The sequence below is a fragment of the Phycodurus eques genome, chromosome 18 (genome assembly GCF_024500275.1).
Source record: "Phycodurus eques isolate BA_2022a chromosome 18, UOR_Pequ_1.1, whole genome shotgun sequence".
NCBI lineage: Eukaryota > Metazoa > Chordata > Actinopteri > Syngnathiformes > Syngnathidae > Phycodurus > Phycodurus eques.
Window position 1 is genome coordinate 1,103,606 of NC_084542.1, and position 20,022 is coordinate 1,123,627.

The 20,022-nt window shown below is 45.6% G+C and overlaps 1 protein-coding gene and 1 long non-coding RNA gene across 3 annotated transcripts in view; both read left to right on the forward strand.

The window, feature by feature from the left end:
- ddhd1b (DDHD domain containing 1b) overlaps positions 1-20,022 on the forward strand; it is a 48,192-nt gene that overhangs the window by 16,859 nt on the left and 11,311 nt on the right. Inside the window, exons 6-11 of one of the 2 annotated variants that reach the window (XM_061704899.1) lie at positions 364-470; positions 683-939; positions 2,586-2,661; positions 13,190-13,339; positions 17,448-17,512; positions 18,334-18,512. In XM_061704899.1, the coding sequence (XP_061560883.1) occupies positions 364-470; positions 683-939; positions 2,586-2,661; positions 13,190-13,339; positions 17,448-17,512; positions 18,334-18,512 (834 nt within the window). The remainder of the gene's footprint in view (positions 1-363; positions 471-682; positions 940-2,585; positions 2,662-13,189; positions 13,340-17,447; positions 17,513-18,333; positions 18,513-20,022) is intronic. The other variant, XR_009770334.1, reaches the window with a different exon arrangement.
- LOC133417274 (uncharacterized) lies at positions 3,978-4,455 on the forward strand. The gene is made up of 3 exons (XR_009770335.1): positions 3,978-4,037; positions 4,119-4,173; positions 4,279-4,455. It is a non-coding gene; the product is annotated as an uncharacterized LOC133417274 (long non-coding RNA).

Below are 20,022 nucleotides of genomic sequence, written 5' to 3' on the forward strand. Positions count from 1 at the left end.
CACCTTTTTCACTCATTCAATCAACCGTGCCACCTATTATTATCCATCCATCCATTTTCAGTACCACTTATCCTCAATATGGTCGCCGGCGTGCTGAAGCCTATCCCAGCTATCTTCGGGCGAGAGGTGGTGTGCACCCTGAACTGGTCGCCAGCCAATCGCAGGGCACATAGAAACAAACAGGCATTCGCACTCACATTCACACCTACGGGCAATTTAAAGTCTTCAATTAACCTATTATTATTATTATTATCTACTTGCTCGACCTAATGTTGTGGCTGGTGAATGTATGAGACCAGCATCAAACTTAAGGTGAGATGTTATGTTCATGAACATTTAATATTGTAATGTATGCCCTTGCAGACACAGTGGACACCATCACTCCGGACAAACTGAGAGGTCTCAGAGACATGTTGAATAGCAGCGCCATGGACATCATGTACTACACTAGCCCGCTTTACAGAGACGAGGTGAGACTATTTTATGGCTACCTGTAAGTTCGTGCAGAGCCTCAGAGGGCATCGAGTTCAGACACTTGGTTGTCGTCGGGAAAAAATATTTTTCAAATGGTTTAGTTTTTCTGTAAATACACTAGGTTTGCAGAAAAGCAGCAACAATAATAATGCATTGTTTACATCTTCCATTTATGACTAATTTTCATTGTGTTTGTTTGTGTATGTAGATTACCCGAGGTCTGACTCTTGAGCTGAACCGTCTTTACTCACTTTTCTGCTCGCGAAATCCAGACTTTGAAAAAAATGGGAAGGTCTCCATCGTGTCACACTCCTTAGGCTGTGTCATCACTTTTGACATCATGACTGGCTGGGACCCGGTGCGCTTTCATCATTTAGAAGTGCCTGATCCGGAAGAAACAAAGGCCCGCTGGCCAAGTGTCGAAGAGCGCCAACTTCAGGAGCAACTCAGACTCACACGCCTCAGGTACTTGTAAATACTATTCATTCATTCATTCATCTTGCGTTCCGCTTATCCTCACGAGGGTCACGGGCATGCTGGAGCCTATCCCAGCTGTCATCGGACAGGAGGCGGGGTACACCCTAAACTGGTTGCCAGCCAATCGCAGGGCACATACATACAAACAACCATTCACACTCACATTCACACCTACTGGCAATTTAGCGTTGTCAATTAACCAACCATGCATGTTTTTGGGATGTGGGAGGAAACCCACGCAGGCACAGGGAGAACATGCAAACTTCACACAGGCGGGGCTGGGGATTGAACCCCGGTGCTCAGAACTGTGAGGCAGACGCTCTAACCAGTCGTACACCATGCCGCCTTCCTTTGCACAATATAATCTTATTCCAAGTGTTGCACTGGGCTGACTGGTCATTAATTTAAACAAAGTTAAGAACACTTTTGTTCGTCGCCACTACCTTTGGGCACAAGCACACCTTCGTGCGCGTTCTTCTTCTTCGTTGGTTTTTGCTGCTTCTTCGTCGTTTTGTGCCACTTCTTTTTCGCGGCCAGAGGACTAGGCATCGAAACTGGGAACCGGGACAACGTTAGTCCCGGTTCCAATCGGTTCTCGATTTTCCATGCCCAACCCTATGAGTTACATCATCAATAAAGACTCGTGAGCCCGTTCCAGAAGCAGCCATGCAAGCCCAAGCCATGACATTACCTCCACTATGCTTCACAGATAAGCTTGTGTGTTTTGGATCATAAGCAGATCCTTTCTTTCTCCATATTCTGGCCTTTCCGTCACTTTGGCAGAGGTTAATCTCTTCAGTCCAGAAGACTTTGTTCCAAAACGTTTGTTGCTCATCGCTGTACTCCTTTTTGCTAATGAGTGGTTTGCATCTTGTGGCATGGCCTCTTTTGACAGGTGAAACCAAAAGCCAAAAACAAGCACTAGCTAATGTTTAAGCAATAAATTTAAAAGGCAACACCTGAGCAACCAAAATCACCCATCAGTCACACGTTCCAATATTTTGCTCACTTTAAAAGCCATTTTATCTCCCGAAGAGGAGACTGAAGGGAGAAAACCCCCAGGAACAAACAAGAACTGAAAGAGGTTGCAGGAAAGGCCTGGAAAAGCATTTCAAATGAAGAAGGGAACAGTTTGGTGGTCAGTGGGTCGCAGGGTTGATGCAGTTATTATTGCAAGTTAGGGTTATTCCAACAAATATAAAATTGTATTCACTTTTAAGAGACATGATTTAATCATGTCTCTTCCAATACTTTTGCTCACGTGAAAAGTGGGTGGCTTCAAACAAAAGATGCTCCCTCCTGAGTTGTTTAACACATCTCGATGTAAATACCATGGAATAAAAGCTGGAATTCTGAACAGACAACAAAAACGAAGGAATTGACCTTGCCATTCCAATGCATTTGGAGGGGACTGTAGTGTACCTCGCCTCCTGCCCGATGATAGCTGGGATAGGCTCCAGCACTCCCGCGACCCTTGTGAGAATAAGCATCTCAGAAAATGGATCGATGGATGGATGTAGCAATGCTACATTGAGTTGCTAATACTGTGCTAATATTTTTGTCTGTGCATTTGCTTCATTTGTTTGGATGTGCTTGAGTAGAGAGAGTAAAATATCTGGCATTTTTCTGTGCAGGTTGAGGGATTTGGAAGATCAGTTCCAGGGTCTGCAGACCTTGTCTTGTGTTGCAGTTCCGGCAATGAAATTCAAGGTAATTTTGACGGCTAAAATCCATTTAAGATGAACAGCACTGCAACTTCTGCGCAGTGCAGAACATCGAAAATACCAATTCCAATTCCAATGAAGTTGGGACACTGTGTAAGACATAAATAAAAACAGAATAAAATGATTTGCCAATCATTTTCAACCTATATTCAATTGAAAACACTACAAAGAAGATCTTTAATGTTCAAACTGATGATCGTTATTGTTTTTTTGCAAATATTCTCACATTTTGCGTTTGATGCCTGCAACACATTCCCCAAAACCTGGGGCAGGGGAAACAAAAGACTGGGAAAGTCGAGGAATACTCAAAAATTCCCCAAGTTAACAGGTAATTTGGAAACAGGTGAGTGTCACGATTGGATATAAAAGGAGCATCCCCGAACGGCTCAGTTGTTCACAATCAAGGATGGGGCGAGGTTCACCACTTTGTAAACAACTGTGTAAGCAAGTAGTCCAACAGTTTAAGAACATTTCTCAACGAACAATTGCAAGGAATTTAGGGATTTTAACATCTGCGAATCAGATTATGTGCGGGGTTGTGGCTGCATATTAACTCATTCCCTGCCAATGCCGTACAAAGACGTCATTCAGAATCGAGCTATTCCCTGCCAATGCTGTCTGAAGACGTCAATGGCTTTTTTTAACGGGGATGGGTGGGAGAGGGTCTTGTGCAGTTTATGTGCGATCGTCAAGCCTCTGGATAACTGCAATGAGGAATGGCACCCTGTAGAGGGCAACAATCCCTCAGAATAGAGAAGAGGAAGAAGAAGGAGGGGGGCGGGGTGCAGGAGACAATGAAAGATGCAAGCATAATGGCGGAAAAGAGAGAAGACAAAATTTAAAAAATCTAAAAAAAGCTTTCGATACAAGAAATTTACTGCGCCAAGGCAAGAAAAATATTCCTGTGACTGACAGGAATGTCGCCTTAGATCATGCAAGGGTATAAAGGATGACGCGCCGATCCGATCCCTTTGTTGCAAAGCTATCGGCCAAAATGCGGCGAGATGCTCTCAGCCGCTTGCCAGTTGATCGTCTGCCGACCATGATTTGGGTCAATGGGATCTGGAATCGTGATGAGTGAACTCCCTCTGGATCGCCTGGAAGCGGCCGAGCTTCATTCCGAGATCCTCCGGATGATCATGGAGACGAAGGTAACTCGTTTGCAGCTCGCGTTAGCTACATTTAGCGAGCAAACACGCTCCTTCAATCCTTGTTATATAAACATAATTTAGTCCCACGAGTTCACATTACAATGTAACATCTGTTGCCAGTACTGATTGGAATTTTCCATTTCCATTTCGTCCATCTTGCAGGAATTCAACACCCCGAGTTGAATGTCTTTTAGGATTGCAACGAAGAAAGGTAATGTTTTTTTTTACCCTTGTAAAACACGTCATCAATAAGAAAGTATTCTCTAGTAATCCTATGTTTTAAAATTTACAGGTTATGCATCCAGCAGACGTTCGGCTCCCATTCCAGTAAATGCAAACAAAAAAAGGTAATTGCAAGCTTTTTTTCCCCCATGTCCCACTGCAGCAATTTCAACAATGTATTTTATAGTAATAGTTATATTTCTAAACTGCAAAGGTTGTGCTTTTCGCAGAAGTTGGGACTGGTTTCAAGGACAATAACAACCACACAAGATCCCATTCACCACCACCAAAGAATAAAATCCAGAGGTGGATAAAACTTTGCTAGATTTTATGCGCAAGGTAATAAAAACCTGGACTGTTGAGAAAACGGTAGAGGAGGAGAATTACGAGGAAGAATGTGGAAGTGTGGGAGCCCCGTTTGGTCATGCATTTTTGTCTAATGTAAATTATGTACTGTACATAGTTATACTTGTAAATAAACTATTTTTTTTGTCAAAAGTACTTTCTCAGTGTTCTTTTATGTTCAGATGTTAGAGATTTTCACTAAAGAAAAAATATATTGCCGTCAAAAGTCATTGTTCTGCTTGATCTGTCTGCTTTCACAAAAAGGCTTGAAAATGCCTGGCAGTCTAGGGGTTCCCTGTTCGGGAAACAACAGGCAGTGAATGAGTTAAATATAAACATTCTTCTCCAGAATAAGTCAGACCCCTGTGGAAGTCAGGGATTTTTCATCCGTGTAATTACAAGGGACAGAAAGTTAGTTCAAGAAATATGGCACAAATAAAGTACAGCGACTAGCTTAGTGAGTATAAAATGTGAACCAAGCAAACCATTGCTTTGAGTTATCTCTACAAGACTAGCTCTATTCCATATCAGGTGATCCATCCATCCATCCATTTTCTTTACCGCTTATCCTCACTATGGTCGCGGGCTTCTGGAGCCTATCCCAGCTATCTTCGGCGGGAGGCGGGGTACACCCTGAACCGGTTCCCAGCCAATCGCAGGGCACATAGAAACCAACACCCATTCGCACTCACACTCACACCTATGGGCAATCTCGAGTCTCCAATCAACCTGCCACGCATGTTTTTGGGTTGTGGGGGAAACCGGAGTGCCCGGAGAAAACCCACCCAGGCACAGGGAGAACATGCAAACTCCACATAGGCGGGGCCGGGATTTGAACCCCTGTCCCCAGAACTGTGAGGCAGACGTGCTAACCAGTCGCTCACCGTGCCGGCCATATCAGGTCACTGGGTAACAAATCAGTGTTGATTAATGACATCATTACAACCTGTGATCTACACTTTTTACGACTAAAAGAAACATGGAAAGCAGCTGTAATACACTTCTATGTGAGGCAACAAAAGGCGGCGGAACGGCTGCTATTTTTAAATCATTATTTCAGTGTAAAGAAATTATACTGGGTGATTTTAGCTCTTTTCAATATCTCTGTTTTTTTAGTAAAAGGTGATCCAAGCTTCTGTCAGTTCTCTGTACCGACAACTATTTTGTTAAAAGGGGAGACTTCAACATTCATTTTGACGATAGCATGGAAAAAAAATCCAAAGAGCTCCCTGCTATACTGGATACATTTGACCTCTGTCAACATATAAAGAATGCAACCCACACTCAAGGTCAGATCTTAGACCTGATAATCTCTCAGGATGTTGAAATCATATCAGTTGACATTAAAGACTTGGCTATTTCTGGTCATTTTTCTGTGTTCTCTGAATTACAGATTCTCCCAAAAGTTCAGGCAAATTCAGTGCACAGCTTGGGCTCTGGTACCAGTCCTCTCGAGAGGGTTTGGACTCTCTTCCACTCTGGAGTTGCCCATGGTGAGAGGCGCTGAGCAGGTGTGGGTATACTTATTGCTCCCCGGCTCGGCGCCTGTACGTTGGGCTTCACCCCGGTGGACGTGAGGGTAGCCTCCCTCCGCCTTCGGGTGGGGGGACGGGTCCTGACTGTTGTTTGTGCCTATGCACCAAACACCAGTTCAGAGTACCCACCCTTTTTGGAGTCCTTGGAGGGGGTGCTGGAGAGCGCTCCTGCTCTCCATCGTTCTGTTGGGGGACTTCAATGCCCACGTGGGTAATGACAGTGAGACCTGGAAGGGCGTGATAGGGAGGAACGCCCTCCCCCCCCCGCCGTTCAGAACCCGAGCGGTGTTATGTTATTGGACTTCTGTGCTCGTCATGGATTGTCCATAACGAACACCATGTTCAAGCATCAAGATGTCCACACGTGCACTTGGCACCAAGACACCCTAGGTCGCAGTTCGATGATCGACTTTGTGGTCGTGTCATTGCGATCATTTGTCATTGCAAAGTCGATCATCGAACTGTATCCGGCAGTAAGTCGGACTCGTTTCCGGTGAGGGTTGGACTCCGCCAAGGCTGCCCTTTGTCACCGATTCTGTTCATAACTTTTATGGACATAATATCTAGGCGCAGCCGAGGCGTAGAGGGGGTCCAGTTTGGTGGCCTCAGTATTGCATCTCTGCTTTTTGCAGATGATGTGGTTCTGTTGGCTTCATCAAACCGTGACCTCCAACTCTCATTGGAGCAGTTCGCAGCCGAGTGTGAAGCGGCTGGGAGGAGAATCAGAACCTCCAAATCTGAGACCACTGTCCTCAGTCGGAAAAGGGTGGCGTGCCCTCTCCAGGTCGGGGATGAGATTCTGCCCCAAGTGGAGGAGTTCAAGTATCTTGGGGTCTTGTTCACGAGTGAGGCAAGAATGGAACGGGAGATCGACAGGCGGATCTGCAGTGATGATCAATTGACTGTCTGTTGTCGTACTAGAGCGGCTCCAACGACCGGAGACAAATTCCTTGTGTGCTTTTTGGACATACTTGGCAAATAAAGATGATTCTGATTCTGATTCTGATTTTGAACTGAAACCCAAATGTCTTCAGTATACAATAAAGCAAAGGAATTAACTTTGCCGTTCCAATACTTTAGGAGGGGGCTGTATGTCACAAACTGTGAATGCTGAGATAGTTGATGAACATTTGGATAAGTTCACCTGGAAAATCTCAAAGGACATGGATGCTGTCGCTCCTTTTCAAACTAAGACAACCTTGAGGTGGCCTAAAGCACCGTGGAGGAGCACTATGATGGTAAACGCCTCTAAATCAAAGTGTAGGAAAGAAGAACGTAAGTGGAGAAAGACGGAACTCCGAATTGACGATGAGCTCTACAGATTTTTGTAATTTTAACCAAGAGTTAGTCAGGGCTAAACAGCAACCCTTTTCTGAAATCATAAGTAAGAACCTCAACAATACTCGCACTCTGTTTGCTGTGCTTGCTTGACAAACTCAACCCCCCAGATAAATGCAATGAATTTGCTTGCTATTTTAGTGAAAAATACAATCCATTAGGTTATGTATCACCATGAATCAGCAAAATGATAAAATTATGCTACCATCACAAGTGCTACCACTATCTACGCTCTTCCAGGAAAAACTCTATGACCACATAAGAATTGGATACAGCTGACCAAAAAACTGTAGAGAAAACGGTCCACCAACTGAAACTGTCAACTAGCTGTCTTGACTCAATACCATCTGACTTTTTCAAAACTATTGTGAAATCAGTCCTGGCTGATTTGCACCAAATATTCTATTGCTCACTTCAGTCAGACGAATTTCCTAAAGCGGTTAAAATAGCTGCCGTTAAGAACTCTTCTTAAAAAAAAAAAGAGAGAACGTTAGATGCTTTCATGTTAGCAAACTATTGACTCATCTCAAACCTCCCCTTTATACCCAAGATTGTCGAGAAAGTGATTTTTAATCAACTCAGCAATTACTTGAACTTAAATGGACTTTTTGACCAATTTTAATCAGGTTTCTGAACTCATCACGGTACAGAATCAGCTCTTATCAAAGTAATAAATGATATAAGGTTGAACACTGATTGAGGAAACGTGTCAGTCAGTTCTGGTGTTGTTGGATCTCAGTGTGGCTTTTGCTACAGGAGATAAATCTAAATCTCATCATAGAATATATTGCAATAGAAAAAATATCATCAGAACGAAAAAATCAATGACACATATATGTAGATAGGGCGTCTGCCTCACATTTCTGAGGACTGGGGTTCAATCCATGGCCCCTGTGTGGCATTTGCATGTTCTCCCCGTGCCTGCGTGGTTTTTTTCCGGGTACTCCGGTTTCCTCCCACATCCCCAAAACATGCATGGTAGGTTAATTGAAGTCTCCAAATTTCCCGTAGGTGTGAATGTGAGTGCGGGTGGTTGTTTGTTTGTATGTGCCCTGCGATTGGCTGGGAACCAGTTCAGGGTGGTTGCCATTCCAATGCATTTGGAGGGGACGGTAGTGTACCTCGCCTCCTGCCCGAAGATAGCTGGGATAGGCTCCAGCACTCCCTCTTCATAAGGGTGAAAGTAAACAATGGAATTCTGTATTCTTTTTTGTCGAGGTTGTTGTTTTATTATTATTCTATTTATTTATTTTTCTTATTTTTTATCTTCATTTTCACACATTTTAGATCGGTTTTCATGGTGAAAAGACACATGCATGGTGTGGGGATCTTCTTTTCTTGTCCCTGTGTTTGTTGTTCTGGAGTCTGTGGGGGCGGGACTTTATTCACTCCTTCCTGATCTTGGGGGTGGGGGGTAACCAATGGGGCGACCTCCTGGGGAGTAATGGTGGTGTGATGGTGACTCGGTGTTCCGTGGGTGCTGGGGTGGTGCCAGCTGGCACCCGCCTGGGTCACCCGTTCTGTCTGCTGACGGGCCCCCCCTGTCACTCCTTGGGCCTGCTTCCTCCTCTTCTCTCCGTTCCTTGCACCCCGCTGCGGTTGCCTCTTCCCGTGGGGGAGCCGGGCGGTCCCCTGCGGGCTGAGGGGCGGGCTGTGGGGCCCGCTGTGGGGTTCTTGTCCCTGCCTGGTTTGGGGGGTCCACCTCTCACAGGAGCCATGCCTCTTAATCACTCACTTAGCACACACTCACTGTATATATTTTTCTCACAAATCACATCTGGGCACATACACATATCAAAGGGTTCTTGGGGGACTGGTATGGGATCGGGAGGGTGTGGGTGTCGGATCGGGTTTCAGTCACAGACCTCTCCAGATTTCAATGCACCACACCACTCGAGGGGGGCACTGATACACGGGGTGGAGCCAATGACTGCCAGTCGAGGACCTGTCAGTCATAGTAACAGGGGGGGAGGTGGGTCTCACTTAGTTGCATGGCGGTGCTCCTGAGGCCGGGTGCCCCCGGGCTTGACGACTGCTTGGTGTTGGGGCTGACCCTTCATGGCCCGCGGCTGCTTCTTGGGTCCCCCCCCCCCCTCCCCACCTTGTCGGGTGCCGCTATCCGCCCTCCTTTCCAACAGACAAGGGACACTCTCCCGCCCTCGGGCTGGGCGGGGACTGGCTGCATTGCGGCCCCTGCGAGTTGGGGGGGGGGGCGTCTGGCTCTCCTGGGGTTGGTGGGATGTTTGGGGCGGTGGGTGGGGTTGGCTGGGGGGGGGTGGCATTGGGTCCCTGCGGCTCCCACTGGGTGGACAATTGCCGGGTGCCTTGCTGGGGCCGGCGGACCGCCCCGGGTCCCTCGGTGTGGGACGTGTGACCTGCTCTCGGGTGGACCCATGGGCCTGATCTCGCCCCTCGATTGATTGGGTGGGGTACTCAGCCTCCGCGGTGCGGCCACACTTCTGTCAGTCTTTGTGCATGTAATTCACTTGCATGTGTCCGCAGGCACACACCCCATGGACCCTTTCACTGGGTGTGGGGTCACGCACTTACTGTGACAAATAACTCATGAATATGCAAATCGCTTGTGTAGCCCCTCATTTATACTCTTGTCCTGTAGACTTTTATAATTTACATAATTAATCCCACCACACTTCAGTTGTACAGCCGGGTTCACGACCCTTTTCCTGCATGCTTCTTCTCCTGTCCTTGTCCTGTTCTATCTTGTCCTGTCCTTCCCTCACAGGGTGTAGCACTACAGCCCCATGCAACACTCATATTTAATGTTTCATTGTTGTCGATAATGTAATGATTTACTTCTCTCATCCTGTTTACAATTAGTGCTTTGTCTTTTGTCTTTGTTTCTCTCTCCCCTCTAGAAACTTTGATCAAGTCTGATTCTCAATAAACCTCAATTATAATACCAAGAAACCACAGCGGAAGCGTAAAAACTCCCCTGTGACACAGTAAAACTGTTCCGTCATAAAACGGATACAGATTTTCCATTCTGCTTGACCTAACAGCCGAACAGGACCAAAAAAAAGATACAGTAGATCATAACATATTTCTGAACAGGTTGGAAACATGGGTAGGACTAAATGGAACAGTCCTTAAATGGACCTGGTCCTCCTACCTGGAGGAAAGGAGTTATTTTGTAACCATTTGAATTGTTCTCATCGAATGGCAGTTACATATGTGGTCCCTCAAGGGTCAGTTCTTGGACAACTTCTGTTCCACCAATATATGCTACCCTTGTGTCAGTTCTTCAGAAACTCAATATTGACTATCATAGCTATGCACATGACACAGTTATATCTAGCAGTCTCCAGATGACTACAGTTCAATTGAGGTGTTGTGTCACTGTCTAAAACATCCATCCATCCATCGATCCATTTTCTGAGCCGCTTCTCCTCACGCGGGTCGCGGGCGTGCTGGAGCCTATCCCAGCTAACATCTGGCAGGAGGCGGGGTACACCCTGAACTGGTTGCCAGCTAATCGCAGGGCACATACAAACAAACAACCATTCGCACTCACAGTCACACCTACTGGCAATTTAGAGTCTTCAATTAATGCATGTTTTTTGGGATGTGGGAGGAAACCGGAGTGCCTGGAGAAAACCCACGCAGGCACGGGGAGAACATGCAAATGCCACACAGGGGCCAGGGATTGAACCCCAGTCCTCAGAAATGTGAGGCAGACGCCCTATCTACATATATGTGTCATTGATGTTTTTCCACTGACTCTCAACTGCTAGAATGCGAACCTTAATCGCGTAATCTGACACCCTTGTTGTAAGGTGACAAGGGAGCGAGCTGTCTCACGATCTAGTGTGGAATACTGGAAATTTTGCTCCATCATCTTTATGAAAGAAGCCCAAGAATGACACGCGGCGGAATTATGGCTCCATTCAGCAGTAGCCCAAGCCTCCGCACGACCAGTCAGGTGGGAAATGACAAAAGCGATTTTTGACCGGTCGGTGGGGAAGGCAGCTGCCTGCAGCTCAAAGTAGAGTTCGCACTGAGTGATGAACGGCTTAATATTCCCAGAATCTCCAGAGAACCTCTCCGGTCGAGAGAGCTGTGAGCAGACAGCAGCGGAGGTGGCTGGATGGTGACTGCTTTACATGGAAACGTTGTTACCGTGGCGGTATCGGGTGTTGTGCCAACTGGTTCCTTCTTCTGAATCGTTTTCATAAGAACTTCAAACTGTGAGGCCACCTGTCTCATCATATTGTCCTGATGCTCTGACAGTCCCTCTAGATGAAGGTGGAAGGCAGCAAGCTCCTCATCCTGCTTTGAGAGGTGTTGACCCTGCGCTCGAAGGGCTTGGCAAACCGGGTCTGAGTCTGCTGGGTCCATGTTATGGCCAGTCCGTCCTGTCATGAACATAACAGAGGACAGGAGCCAAAAATGCACGACTCCACTACAAATGGACAGTTTAAAAAAAGAGAGGTTTAATATACGGGCAGAGGTCGGTACACAGGCAGGCAATCCGAAAAAGCAACAGTATCCAAAAACGTGAGGGCCTGAGTTCATCTGAGATGGACTGACGCAAAGTGGAAATGTGTGCTCTGATCTGACGAATCCACATTTCGAATTGTTTTAAGAAATCATGGACGTGTGTCCTCGGTGCCAAAGATGAAAAGGACCATCCGGATTGTTATCTGCGCAAAGCTCAAAAGCCACCATCTGTGATGGTTTCGGGGTGTGTTAGTGCCAATGACATGAGTATTTTGCACATCGGTATGTTGAAGCAACGTACGTTTACCATCCAAGAAACATCTTTTTCATGGACGCTGCTTATTTCAGAAAGACAATGCCAAGCCACATTCTGCATATGTTACAACAGTGTGGCTTCGTAGTAAAGAAGTGTGAGCACTAGACTGGCCTGCCAGAACTACAGACCTGCCTCCCATTGAAAATAAGTGGCACATTTACGCATTATAGAGCGCAAAATACGACAACAGATACCCCGGACTGTAAAGCAACTGAAGTTGTACATCAAGCAAGAATGAGAAAGAATGCCACCTACAAATCTTCAACAATTAGTGTCTTCAGTTCCCAATTACTTACTGAGTGTTGTTAAAAGTAAGTAATATAACACAGTAGTAAACATGCCCCTGTCCCAGCTCTTTTTAAGTGTTGCAGGCATTCAATTCAAAATTAATGAATATTTGCAAAACAAAACAAAACAAATGTTTATCAGTTTGAAGATTGTCTTTGGAGTTTATTCAATTGATGATAGGTTGAAAAGGATTTGCAAATCATTATATACTCTTTTATTTACAATTTATTCAATGTCCCAACTTCATTGGAATAGGGGTTTGTAAGAAAAAAGAAAGACTTGAATATGTCTACCGCACACTTTTTCCACAGAATCCCTGACACTATTGTATACTGTACACTTTCATTGTTGTCAATAGGTTTAAAAAAAAAAGTGGATTCAACTTGATATACAGTAAAATTAAATAAGGCTTTGTACAGTTTCTTTTTTTGGTTGAAAAAATAGAAAATGAAAGGTTATTAAAATTATGTGATGTGGTTGTCCATCCATCCATCCATCATCATCCGCTTATCTGTGGTCGGGTTGCGGGGGCAGCAGCTTATGAAGGGGAGCCAAGACTTCCCTCTCCCCAGCCTCTTCATCCAGCTCTTCTGGGGGGATCCCGAGGCGTTTCCAAGAAAGCCGGGAGACAGTCTCTCCAGCGTGTCCTAGGTCGTCCTCGGGGCCTCCTCCCGATAGTAGGTGCCCGGAACACCTCACCAGGAAGGCCACGGGACATCCTAACTAGATGCCCGAGCCACCTCATCTCGGCTTGACTCTGATCCCCTCTCGGATGACCGAGCTTCTCACCCTATGTGGTTCTGTATACTATATTTGACTTTTCCCCTTTCAAGAGCAATGTTCTTTTTCTTGATCTTTCAGGTGGAGAATTTCTTCTGCATGGGCTCCCCTCTGGCAGTATTCTTGGCATTACGAGGCATCCGTCCAGGAAGCAATGTCGTCCAGGACCATATCCTCCCCACCTCAATCTGCAAACGCCTCTTCAACATATTCCATCCCACTGACCCTGTGGTGAGTTCATTGTATGGTACAGGTGATGATTTCCTGCTTTGCATCTGTGCCTGCTGTGCCTCCTCCCACACACTTTTGGGCAGCTGCAGGCTCATCAGCTGGTACCACAATCCGTGGACTTTTCACCCCCTTTTAACAGTACATCTCCTGGAGGAGGGCAGTGGCTTGATTGGGATGTCTCCACGCCAAACCCTGCAGCTGCCCTCATTGGGCTGTTGCGCCCCAATTACTATCCTTGCTCCGAGTAGCTTGACTCGTCCGCCTCCTCCACCACATACCCGAGCTTGCCTCTGAAATTCTGGCAACCCAGAGGAGCTGGATTGCTGACTTTCCCACAAAGCCCCTGCAACCCACTTCTACAGGGTGGATGGTTGCAGTCCAGCGCCCCTCTCTACACTTTGCTGCTAGATTAGAGTACTTGAACTGCCTGACTCCAAATGCTGACGATATTCCTTCCGCCCATGGCACGTTGAGCTCGATGATGAGGAAGTTTTTGGCAGTGCGGACCACATCACAGTGTCTGCTCTTAATGTCACTGTGGTCATTGTTGGAAAGACAAGCTAGGTGCTCAGATTGACGTGCATCTCCCATGTCTTCCCAGGAGTACGCAGGGGTTTTGGTCTTCCCAATATAGGTGTCGACTTTTGTTTAGCCTCTCCTGGTCTGAGGAATGGGATGTCTGCATGTCGACTGTCTCAATCTGGTTTCTTCCGGGGATCCTTCCGCACCGGGTTGTGCTGCCACTTGAGGTGGCCCTGCAAAAATGCAACACTCAACCCTTCTAGGATGTGTTGAAGTCCTGCAGTGACTTTGATGCATAGTGAGCACTTCTCCTCACCTCCAAACCATTGGGAGAGATTTTGGGGATCACAAAACATGTCATACACTGTCCTCACAAGGAAGCTGAGCCATGACTGTGGGGTTGGCCAGATGTTGATCACCTCCTTCCAATGGGTCCTTGCTCCTTGTCTCCCCTGGGATGCAGCCTTAATGAGGTCCCAGTCCTGCTCCACTTGTGAGACCTCTTCCACAACCATGGTCTTCCTCTGCCCCCGTGCGACTCTGTTGTGTTGGATTCTCCCCAGGACTTCCTTGTGTTCCAGCCTGCTGATGGCTTGGTCCACCTCCCCTTGGGCCTCCATTTACGCCTTCAATAGACAGTCATCCGTGCACCTTTCACTGCCTCATCCATGGATTCCCTCAGCTCGAATACAAGATGGGTATTCTCCTGTTTGTATCCAAGGTTTATGAACCTCAGTGGGTGCTGTAGGCAAAGAGGCCTGTGTCACAGAAGCAGCGGAGAAGGTCCAACCACTACCTAAAGTAGAAGTTGTAATTGCCAATCTTGCCGGCCGAGGATGATTGTATCTGAAAGAGAGTGAACTGATAGCACCACACCTTTAGTTTCCTGGTAAACTGGCTGCTGTCAATCATTATGAGCCCCTCTCTCAGCTGCCTCTGGGCCAAATTCCCCATCTGCCTCTCAGACAGGTCGGCTATATACTCTCTGCCAAGTCTTTGGATAGGTTTCTGTGTCATCTTCTCCCCACCAGCTGTGAACACCATTCTTTCATCTCTCACCCCTTTCCTAATTGACAGGACCCTGGACTTTGATGGCTTGTCAGCTCATGAAGGAGCCTGAGGAGATGGTCCTTACATGGGGCGATCTGTGGGATGGTTGTCACGTCACCAATGTACCCTCTCAGCACAGGGAGTCTTCCTCCTGATAGTGATTTCAGCGCTTTGGCGACTTACTTCGCCTCGATGAGGATTACCTCGCCACAACAAAGGGAATTGGAGAGATTGAACAGCTCTAAGCGATGTCAACTTCCAACTGATGCCAGCCTGTCATTAATCCCTCACAAGAGAAGCACATGTGCAGACTGCTGAAATACTTGGCTATGATGGTGTTGACACAAGCTGGAATGTGAAATATTTCCTGTGAGAACTCAATCAGCTTGTACAGTACTGATTCACATTTGCTATGTCAAGCCACACAACGTGAACATCACCCATCTCCCTTTTGGCGTGTTGTACTGTATCTACTCCCAGATCATGGAAGAGTGGGAATCTTGGGAGCCAGGCATTTTGTCAGCTTTACACTTCAAATTCAAATGACATAACAATTGAACCGCTCTACTTTTGAATGCACCTTTGTCGTACATTTAGAATACAACTCAAATGTTGACCTCTAAAGTTGAGACTTCGTGTGAGACTTCAGCATATCTTGTAAGACTTCAGGTCAATGCGCTTCTCAAGAATAAACCATTTTTTTTCTTTGGATTTTTTTTGTGTGTGCGTATTTCATGATGTGACACAACCACAGAATACCACTAATGGAAAGCGTGATGATACCATTGAACAGGTAATTGTTGAAGGGTCATCATCTTAAAAGATAAAATTGTTGTGACGTAAGAAGGCAGTCTCTCTCAGTGATTACAGTGAATACAGTGATTTTAACAATGTAGTCTTAAGGTTGGAACAAGTACACAATTTGTTGTTTTGGACTTTTAATATGCAGCTGTCATTTTTTTATTTTTTTTTATATAGATATAGACCTTGTAGGATCGTTAAGACTATTAAAACGCGCAATGAATGATGTTGACATGCATTCAGTTATCCTCCCTTTGCATGCCCGTTACACGAGTACAGTGCACAATTCCTACACTTGTTTGACTATTTTAAATGTTTAAATGTGGTTTTAAACATTATGAAAAATAGTCACAACAGGGGTCAGAAAAGACGCTACATATGTATTGGGGTTACACGCATAGTATATACATAGAACCCACCTTCAGTGCTGAATCTGTAACTATAATTGCACCACTGCATCCAACGTTTTGCATTGCACTTGTTGATGTACGACTTGAATGCAGCTGCTCGGCCACGGAAACCCATTCCATGAAGCTCTCTGCGCACTGTTCTTGAACTAATCTGAAGACCACATGAAATTTGTAGGTCTGTACCGATTGACTGCAGAAAGTTGGTGACCTCTTCGCACTATGCGCCTCAACATCTGCTGAACCTGGTCCGTCAGGTTACGTGACCTGCCACTTCGTGGCTGAGTTGCTGTCATTCCCGAACACTTCTGTGTTCTTATAATACAGCTGACAGTGGAATATTTAGGAGAGAGCAAATTTCACGAATGGACAGTTCCACGATGGAATTCACTGAGCTCCTGAGAGCGACTCATCCATCCATCCATCCATCCATCCATTTTCCTTACCGCTTATCCTCCCAGCTATCTTCGGTCGGGAGGCGGGGTACACCCTGAACCGGTCGCCAGCCAATTGCAGGGCATATAGAAACAAACAACCATTCGCACTCACATTCACACCTATGGGCAATTCAGAGTCCTCAATCAACCTACCACGCATCTTTTTGGGATGTGGGAGGAAACCGTAGTGCCGGGAGAAAACCCACTCAGGCACGGGGAGAACATGCAAACTCCACACAGGCGGGGCCAGGATTTGAACCCCGGTCCCCAGAACTGTTAGGCAGATGTGCTAACCAGTCCTCCACCTTGCCGGTGAGAGCGACTCATTCCTTCACAAATATTTATAAAAACAGTCTGCAGTCCTCGGTGCTTGATTTTATACACCTGTGGCCATGGAAGTGATTGTAAACACCTGATTACGATTACTTGGATGGGGGAACAACTACTTTTGGCAATATCATGTATTTCTGTGGATGAATGGGTGAATAAGAGGCATTAACTTTGTGCATTTTGTAGGTAGTCTCTTAATGAAGGTCCTCCTATTTACTTAGATTAGATTACAGGATCTGCCACATTCAATGTGACGCACGCGTAACATCGCAGAAACGCGTCAGTGCGTTTTGTGTTGACTTCATAAAGACTTTGCGAGGGCCGGTCAGAAACTGTGGATGTACCAGATATGGACCGTGGCCCATTTTTTGCTTGGTCTCTGGGAAAAAATGACATCACGTTAATACAAACAAATCAGAGGTAGAACAGCTTCCCAGAACTGGTTGCACTCGAACTTAGAGGTTTTTACTGTAACTAAGATGAGAAAACAATGTAGAATAACATAGAAAATAGGTAATGTTTCTTCACCCCAAATAATTTTTTCTCTCTCTGCTCTTTTAGGCATACAGATTGGAACCTCTTATCTTAAAGCACTACAGTAACATTGCACCCGTTCAAATCCACTGGTAAGTCAAGTTGTAATGTACATTTGTCGCCCGAGACAGTGTAGTGGTTCACACAGCTTGATTTTAATTCAGATGCGTCGGCTTGAGGATAGAATTCCCTTTCAGTGTCCATCGGTGTGAATGTGAATGATTGTTTGTCTCTAAAGTGTCATCCCTGTGACTGACTCGACATCCCTGAACAGAATAAGTAGGAGAAAATGGATGGCTGGTTATTTTTGTATTGGGCGTCTATGATTCATTTGACGAGATCCCATAACAACCTGTACATCTTTAAGACTAAATTCAAGCGCTTGGTTTGAAGTGCTGGTATTAAGTGATAAAAGCACAAAATCAAAATAATCTTTGGTTAAATGTCCTTAATCGACACAGATTTTAAAGCAACAGTTTGAGAAGCTGTTCATACGATCATGTTTTGCAGATGACATACTGTATTTTCCCTTGAGCCACAGTGTTGACATTTGGAACACATTGAGTATGTGTGGCGTTTTAGATTTTGTTGGCTCCAGATCTCAGCAGATCCCATACAAGTCCATTATTCTTGATACATCTTTTTTATTTTGATTTCTTCTGATGTTAATGACACAGCAAGAGAGTTTGATTAACCTAAGACACATATGGGCAGTTTGAAATGCAATGTTTGACGAGCGATGCTCCAGGGGGACGATCGTCCAGGTGTCGCATAGGGCGCCTCGACTCGGACATTTAGGGAAGTGTCCGCCAGCTAATGTCATTTTGAGTGCAGTTATGTCTTGGTGCATCTGCTCAAGGATGATGTGTTTTAGGTCAAAGTTCATGTTGATTGTGTGGCTACGATGTGGCAGGTACAACACCACCAGCCCCACGCCATATGATCAAATTCGCCTCACACTGCTGAACCTTCCCAAGGAGACAACATCTATATCGGACTCCGAAAGCCTTGCCAGCCCTTGTACCTCTCCGCCCCAGGCACGACGTCACTATGGCGAGTCCATTACCAGCCTGGGCAAGGCCAGCATCATGGGTAAGCACCTTGGAGGTTAAGGATAGGATATATACAGTATATAATGACTATAATAAATAAAATAAAATAAATTAATAATAATCAATGATAATAAGTTTAAAAATAATAATGGTTAAGAAATGCTCCGCAAAGGAAGAATATAGTGTGTCTTACATATCAAAGTGCATTTGCTCTGTTAAAATGTTAATTCATTTCTACACTCGAATACATAGTATACACTATATGGACAAACGTATTACACACACATTAAAAAAATGAATAAATCATGGTTCCCACTGCATCCTAATTCATCATTTGACCAAGAATTTAGAACAATTCTAGCCTTCCAATCTGTGGGTACAGTTTGAGGAAAGCTTTTTTCCCCCCCCCAGCATGACTGTGACCAAGTGCACAAAGCAAGGTACAGAAAGCTCGGATGAGTTTGGTGTGAAAATATTTAAGCTCCCTGACCTCAACCCCATCAAACACCTATGGGTCACAAATTATTTTCTGGATGAATGGACAACAAAATCCCACTGACAAACACCAAAATACTATTGAAAGTGTTCCAATAAAACAATAACCTATTTTAGCTGCCGATGAAACTTAGAGCTATTGTGAGAAGCTCGGTCATCCGGGAGGATCTCAGAGTAGAGTCGCTGTTCCTCCACATCGAGAGGAGCCAGATGAGGTGATTGGGGCATCTGATTCGGATGCCTCCCGGACGCCTCGCTGGCGTGGTGAATCCAGGCATGTCCCACCAGGATGAGACACCGGGGACGACCCAGGACACGCTGGAGAGACTTTGTCTTTCGGCTGGCCTGGGAATGCCTCGGGACACCCCCGGAAGAGCTGGATGAAGTGGCTGGGTAGAGGGAAGTCTGGGCGCCCCTGCTAAAGCTACGACCCCCGCGACCCGACCTGGGATAAGCGGTAGAAAATGGATGGATGGAAACCATCTCCATATTTTATTCTACAGTGGGGCAAAAAAGTATTTAGTCAGCCCCCAATTGTGCAAGGTCTCCCACTTAAAAAATTGAGGGAAGCCTGTAATTTTCATCACAGGTATACCTCACCTATGAGAGACAAAATAAGAAAAGAAATCCTGAAAAACACATTGTCTGATTTTTCAAGAATTTATTAGCAAATTATGGTGGAAATTTAGGTTTTTGGTCACCTACAAACAAGCAAGATTTCTGGCTCTCACAGACCTGTAACTTCTTCTTTAAGCGGCTCCTCTGTCCTCCACTTGTTGCCTCCTGTATTAATGGCACCTGTTTGAACTCGTTATCAGGATAAAAGAGACCTGTCCACAACCTCAAACAGTCACACTCCAAACTCCACTATGGCCAAGACCAAAGAGCTGTCAAAGGACATCAGAAACAAAATTGTAGAATCTGCTTACCTATCTGCAATAGGTAAGCAGCTTGGTGTGAAGAAATAAACTGTGGGAGCAATTATTAGAAAATGGAAAACATACAAGACCACTGATAATCTCCCTCGATCTGTGGCACTACGCAAGATCTCACAT